The 7,655-nt window shown below is 40.0% G+C and overlaps 1 protein-coding gene across 3 annotated transcripts in view; it reads right to left on the bottom strand.

Moving 5' to 3' along the window:
* Positions 1-621: 621 nt before the first annotated feature.
* SH3GL2 (SH3 domain containing GRB2 like 2, endophilin A1) overlaps positions 622-7,655 on the bottom strand; it is a 144,629-nt gene continuing 137,595 nt past the window's right edge. For 2 of the 3 annotated variants that reach the window (XM_073345468.2, XM_073345469.2), the window contains exons 8-9: positions 4,409-4,539; positions 622-2,119 (exon numbers count right to left, since the gene is read on the bottom strand). In XM_073345468.2, the coding sequence (XP_073201569.1) occupies positions 1,920-2,119; positions 4,409-4,539 (331 nt within the window). In that variant the 3' untranslated portion in view covers positions 622-1,919. The other variant, XM_078852938.1, reaches the window with a different exon arrangement.

Genomic DNA, 7,655 nt, shown 5'->3' with positions numbered 1-7,655 from the left:
ACGGAGGGTACAATTATGAATGGGAACATATTTAGAGATAAATTTTGCCCTTATTTACTCCTAATCTATTCCTAGGAAAATTAATGAGAGCTGCATCTGAGAGGAGGAGTGAGCCGCTAGCCTGTAAGATTCTTGTTAGCGTGCATACAGATATATATATACACAGCAAGCAACTGAATAAAAATAAAGACTATTAAAAATAAGACTCTGAAACACAATATTGAAATAAAAGAAAGAAATCAGAACTCACCTGGTCTTTAAGCCTTAGTAGGTGAGTTGCAATCCGCAGCCTTTAATGATAGGTATTGTGTCTCCAGAAGATTGCAGGCTGATGCATCACACTGAGCATGACATTCTATTAATAGGCTGAATGCTTGTCTTATCCTGTTTACTTGGATCACTCTAGTTATGGCTCTGACCCTGCTCTGACCACGCTCCCATTGACTTTGATAGAAGCAGTGTTGGGGTCTGATAATACTAAAATAAAGGGAATTTTATGCTTTAGGATTGCCGCTCACTTTTAATGAATACGCTTTCTGAAATAAGACACTGAATGAACCGGCACTTAGCACAACCATTGTTCTTATACAAAGAGAAAATTAATTCACAGCATCAATCTGGTTATTCTGTCAGCATTATTTATTTGAAATATCAATACTTTCCACAATATAGTTTATACATCAAGCAGTAGGATTGCCTTCATTTCGTGGGATCCAGTACTGAAGTGGCACATCCAAAGCAGCACATTCAACCTCTGAAAGTGTCTGTACAATTTAGATAAATAGAACTCTGGATAACTAAACTAATAGAACTTTTACGACTGTTACAAAAAGAATGCTGATAAGCTAGGCACAGCACTGTCCACACAAAATGCTGGAAGGGTGGGGAAGATTAAAGAACGAACTAAACATACGGGAAACATTTTTGCGTATACGGCCACAAGTCTTTAATTGCTCAGCACAAAAATTAATTTTATTTAGTCCTCATTGAGGGCAGAATATGCACAAATGATGTTCAAAAAACACAAAGTAGACAAAAATAAAAAAGGACTGTTGGTTGTTGGTTTTTTCCCCGTGTATGAGTGTACTGAAGGCTCCCAGTGCTTGAAGGGTGTGATTTTGTGCCAAAACTTTACATGAAATACATAACAGTTATGACAGTTTTATTCCCCAACCTGCCCTCTTGCTGGCATTTTGTTTATTGTGTTCAAAGTTTCTGAACAGCAGACACATTTGGCTTGTAACCCAAGCTCTTTATTACTGGCCTTTTCCTTTTTATAGTTTGTAATTTACCTGAAGATTGAACAGGCTTGTTATTAACAATCCAGAATATAAAACCAGTTGCAGGTAGGCAGCACACACAGTACAATAGTAGCTCACTTTCAGAGGAACTGTAGGGTCAACATTATACTGGCTCGCTGAGAACAGTAACTGATTCTAAATCATTTTGATCAGAAGACACAATGCTGGTGAGTCAATATTAGACCTGCGTGAGCCGTATCCTTGTGAAGGGAAAGATGAAATGTAAAGAACTTTTCCCCTCTTTTTTATCAAGAACTAAGACTTAAAAGTAATACAGTGGTGATAGGCATTATCTTCCCAACAACACACTGGATTTCCTCTACTTCACTGAGTCATCACTTTTGCTTGCCATTGTTTCCCCAATACTATACAAACAATGGCTCTGGTTACCGCGGGCTGGCACACCATAGCATACAAATCCGCATGCCACGTTGTGCTGCCTCAGAAGATACCACGCATCACCACTATGCCGCATAACAACACGTAAACCCGAGATGCTCAGTGGGGCTTGATGACTTCAACCACTGCAGTTTGTACTTGTGAGGTGTAGTAAGCAGCAGTTTGAAAGCAGTGGTATCAACATGACTATCTGGGTCAAGAGGTGGTGAGTCAGCCATCCTAATGGGGCAAAGGTACCAGAATATCCACATAATTGATAGGGAAGAAGCCCGACTGGCCATGAAGCATCCCTTCATACCAGTTCTCATCAATCTGGTTAGTGAGGGTAATGACATCACCCTCTTTAAAGCCCAATTCCCCTTCATTTTCAGGGTCAAAGTCATACAGAGCTCGGCAGCATGGCTGATCCATTGGAATACCTAAAAAGAAGGGACACAATGAAACAGTGCTTAGAAATCTTGGTAACTACAGACTCTCCTGGTTATCATCATTAGCATGTTTCACCATTTCTATTACAATTCCCATTGCATTTACGGCTCCTTGACATCATCCAAAACTAGAACTAATAAAATGCCCTCAACACAGAGATCAATTTATGGTACAGGTACTTCTCAAACTCCCATATCTGAAGCTTTGCTAACTGGGTGTTCTAGAACTCCAAAAATAACAAGCTAAGCCAGGTCTACATTTAAGTGTTGCCAACATAACTCTGTCAGTTTGGGGTGTGATTTTTTTCATGACAAAGAAAAAGTCCTAATGTAGATGCAGTTATACTGACATAAAAGTACTCTTCTTGGTATAGCTCAGACCATGTCTACACTACAGACTTCTGACAACACAGCTATGTTCGTCAGGAGTGTGAAGAGGTGTGATCCCCAGGCAACATAGTTATTGCAGCAGAAGCCCCTAGTGTAGACACAGTTATACTCGCAAAACTTCACTTTTAATAGCTTCTTTCACTCAGGCAAAACTTCACTTTTAATAGCTTCTTTCACTGGGGAAGCTAATGATCCAACCAGCAGACCAAATTCAGTGATGAGTCCTGGTCATGTGCCACCTGAAGCACGTTGCACATATGCCAAGAAGAACTGGGATTCCTATACCAGTAGAGCATTTTCTACTGTAGACATGTCACTGAGGGAACTAGCATAAACAATACAAGCAAGAGCACTTGTTTTTTTGCTGGTACAACTGTATCTACACTAGGAGGGATGGCAGTATAGATACACCTGTACAGCTATATTGGCAAAACTTTTAAATGTAACAAGGCCTAAGTGCTTGAGACTCTTTTTTTCCAATTCTCTCCCATTCTCATTTTTGTGGTAAGTGGGTTCTGAAGAGCCTCTTATTCTACAACTTTCAAAGCATTAAACTCTCTGGAGGTGCTCAGCAATTCACATGATGGGGCTCCTACTGAGGAACCGTGGCAACCTATTCTTAGCAAAGTGTCCGAATGAAATGCCAGTATCTACCCTGAGAGAAAAATCTAGTTTGTGGAAGATACAGCATCATCTGCATTTAACTCTTTTTGAATTTCTGTTTCTGTAGCAGAAAAAAGGGAAACTTACATCACATCAGTCCTAGTCCCAGCACACAAAAAAAAAAGTGAAGAAAAAATAGCTAGTGTTGTGACTGGAAGAGCATTAGTAAGTCACAGGCTGCACTCACGCACTAGGAATCTGTATCTCATCCCCTCTGGCACTGTGAGGGTGAGGAGGGGTGTTTGAAATTACAGGGCAGCTTCTAGCTGCTGTTACAGAATACAAAATGGAGGTGGTGTTGTGCATCCACATTGAGGATGTCAAACATGCACATCAAGATCTGACGGGGAGGAAGGAAATCCTGATTACAGAACTAGCGGGAGAAAACATCCAATCCTGCAAGGTGGTGTGTGCTTGCAATTCCCACTGGTGTCAATGGGAGTAGAGGGTACTCAGGGCCTTGCAAGATTGGGTTCAGGGAGAGAGAACACCCCTTATCATAATGACATGTGATGACAAAGTATTCCTGTAAGGAGCAAAGTGATGTCATCTTAACATGTGAACATTTTAAACAAAGCAATTACTTAAGTTACTAATAAGACATTTGTCACAGTTTATGCACTTTGTTTAATTTGCATTTCTCTCATCTGAACAATGAACATCAGTTCCACTTTTGTTCATAGTCATTTTCACTTTCAAGATCAGCTAAAATATCTGAGTTACAAAGACTGCATAGGACTGCTTTTTGGGTGGGGGAAAAAGGGGGGAGCAGCGCGATACATGTTCATGGAAATCTTTCAATTGACCTCTAGGTTTTCTAAGTATCCATTTTTACAAAATCTAAATTTTAAGGAAAATTTTATGTGACCATCCCTTTAGGATGCTGTGATTGATGGAATCACTGGCCACTAAGCCACATATTTAATAAAATGGATCATCCTCCTCTCTAGGTGCTTGTACTATACCTAACAACATAGTATCTGAGCCCTTTATAAAGAGAACAGTGCCAGAGTTGGCCATTGGAGTAATTCCTTTAGTGTAATTGATAGTTTAGTTTCAATAGCTTTGCCCTCTTCTCCCTTATACCTTTACCCCTCCACCCTTCACTATGGCTGGTTGTATTCTGGTTGTGGGAAAGCTAAGTTGAAAAAGTGAACTTCATGCTTTTGCATCATAGCAAAAGATTCAGACAGACAAGACTACATTCTCCTTCCTCATTCCTTTTACCTGTTGGTTTTGGGGTGCTGGTCTGGGATATCCCTCCATTGTACTGGGTATTCTCACCACTGGAAAAATCAAGACTCATACGGGGTTTTGGCTGGTATTCTCTTCTGGGCTGAGTTGATGCTTCTTTTATTCTGAAAAATGTGAAGAAAGTTAAATATACAAAGGTAGTTTCTTGTCAACAGACCACACACTGAGATTAGTAAAAGATGGAGGTTTTTCTTCCTTTACTGCAAGGCTGAAGTTCAGGCTCAGTATTGGGCCACACTAAACAGAGTTTGGTATATGGAGTGGCCTCCAGCTGCTAGGTTAGTCTGCACTACAAAAAGCACATCATTTGACATCACTGTGTGGGGCTGCTAATTTTCTCTCCCATTATGAATTAGCATATTAGACTGGTTTGCCTTTGACTCATAGGCCTTGTCTTCAATGGCTACAAAAGGTGCATTTTTTAGCTCCAGATAACTAACACAGGTGACCTATCCTGAGGTAAAAACACAGCGAAGACCAGGTACTTTCATTTTTGCTGTGAGGCAAGCTCACCAAGGTCAACCCCTGCAAGCGGTATAAGGCTGTTTATTTCACTGTAAAACTGAAGTGCCTATTCTTCACTGTGTTTTCACTTCAGGATAGCTCATGCATGTTAGATACTTCCAGGTTAAACACACATTTTTTTTTTTTTTTTAGCAGTTAGGACAAGAGCATAGTGAACGGAGGCTCTCATGAAAGGAAAGGACAAACAACATAGCCTCAGGGACATATAGTGAGGGCAGGTGCTGCACAAGCATCTCTGAGCCAGCTCTTCAGCTTGATTCTGACCCACAAGATCTTTGCTGTTCCACTTCTGGGCCTCACCTGAACAAAGGTGCTGCTTTTTGAGAGGAGAACAAGGGTGGATAAGGGTGAGATTACCACACTGATTTTCAAGACCAAAGTAATTTCATTTGTAAATGGGGACAATTATCTCACAGAAGGGGTCACAACTGCAATAGATACCCATTCTCCCAATGGCAATGTTATGCATTGTTCAACTCAATTAATGATTCTTTTCATTATAAGGTGATAAGTAAACAGTCTACATGGATTTGTCAAGAGCAAATCATGTCAAAACCTTATATCCTTTTTCGACAGGGTAACAAGCCTTGTGGATAGGGGGAAAGCAGTAGATGTGATATATCTTGACTTCAGTACAGCTTTGAATACTGTCTCATGACCTTCTCATAAACAAACTAGGGAAATATAGCCTAGTCAAACCTGCTATAAGGTGGGTGCCCAACTGGTTGGAAAATTGTCCTCAGAGAATACTTATCAATGGTTCACTGTCAAGCTGGAAGGGCATGTTAAGTGGGGTCCTGCAGGGATCTGTCCTGAGTTCGGTTCTATTCAATATCTTCATAAATGATTTGGATAAAGGCATAGGGAGTATGCATATAAAGTATGTGGATGATACCAAGCTGGGAGGGGTTGCAAGCACTTTGGAGGACAGGATTAGAATTCAAAATGATCTTGACAAACTGGAGAAATGATCTGAAATAAATAGGATGAAATTCATTAAGGACAAATGCAAAGTATTACACTTAGGAAGGACTAATCAATTGCACAAACACAAAGTAGGAAATGAATGCCTGGGAAGGGGTATTGCAGACAAAGATCTGGGGTTTATAGTGAATCACAAACGAAACGAGAGTCCAAAATGTAATACTATTGCAAAAGGCAGCAAACATCATTCTGGGATGTATTAGAAGGAGCATCACAAGCCAGATACATGAAGTAATTTTTCCACTCAGCACTGTGTCGTTAGAAGTTTTTAACAACAAGTTCGACAAACAAGTTCGACAAACTATACCAGAGTAAAAACCTTTGGATAGGACTCAGTAAGAGTTTTGTTTCAGTAATGTTGCTCAAACTTTGGTTTGAGCCAGGTTTGCTGCCATTAGTGCTAATGGTACAAAGCACATATATTAATATGTCTGCTATATGGCTTTTGTTGAAAATTCCTCTCTCACTTATGGCAGTTCTGATTCTTATATCCAGGGTCTGATCACCCTTTAAAATATTAATACTACTCAGCCCCAGATAGGTCTTTTCCTTTTCAGAGTGCTATAAAAGCATTAACTAAATAATAGAGCTGGTCAAAAAATTGATGAAAATATATGAAAAAAGTCATTAAAAAGTTTTGATCTTTTTTGACCAGTTTATAGAGAGGAGTTAATATTTTGCAAAAATTCAAAGTTCTGATGAAAAATTCTCAATCAGCTCTACTAATTAATCTTCACAAAGCTCATGTGAGGGAGGCAAGTATCATTTCCTCTCAAATTGTGAAACCAAGGCAGACAGGTTTAGTGACATGTCAAAAACCACACAGAGAGCCAGCATCGGAGCTAGGACAAGAACTCACAAGCACTGGCTCCCAGAGTGATGGCCAAACAACTCTACCATGCTAGTGTCTTCAAAAGTGTGATCTAAGCCTGTTTTTAATTTTTTCATTAAGATTAAAATGAAAAGACCAGTCCAGTATTGTAAACTCTCATGATTTTATTGCAAGTATCATGAAGTTCAGTATTTTTCTTACAACCCCAGCTCCTGGAATGATGTCATTTCATGGAAATCTGAGCTTTCATTTAAAAAACAAAACAAAACAAAACCACATTTCTAGCCCACATGGTTGCAGCAGAAAGCTTGGAAATGTGACCTGTGTGTACCCCAAAAGCTCAGAAAACCGGGAAAATAAAAAGAATGCGACATTAAAATCTCATGATTGTTTAAGCCAGTATCATGACTGCTGGGGACTTGACTCATAGATTTTGAACTCTTGGGGCTAGCAATACTGGAAGACCTGGGCTGGACTCTCAGTTCTTGTTTCAGGCTGAAAGAGGCTGGGAGTAGAAAGTGCACCTTGCCCCTAGAGGTAGGAAGGGCCCGCTTTGCATTCTTCAGTGCCAATACCTCAGGTTGATTAAGAGGTGGTAGCGATGGGATCTTTAGGAGCCAGAAGGTTTGTGGCCATGAAAAATGAGTGACCTAGGGGAGGCAGATAGGTGTCATTCCCAAATGAAACCCTTTTCAATGGGAAGTGCTGCTATATCTTGAAAAGTGACTGTAAAATTGGCATTGAGAGATTACATGTTTGTCTCTCAGTGACTGGGTATCAAATCAGCTCCATTTACAAGTAAAAAGCTTTCCCCCCATCGTGGTTGCTTTGCAGTGTACAGGAAATTCATTTCAGTTCTTTGCTACTTGCATAACACCA

This window comes from Lepidochelys kempii, chromosome 5, assembly GCF_965140285.1.
Source record: "Lepidochelys kempii isolate rLepKem1 chromosome 5, rLepKem1.hap1, whole genome shotgun sequence".
Taxonomy (NCBI): Eukaryota; Metazoa; Chordata; order Testudines; family Cheloniidae; genus Lepidochelys; species Lepidochelys kempii.
Note: the sequence above shows the minus strand (reverse complement) of the source record. Positions and strands in the feature narration are given on the sequence as shown.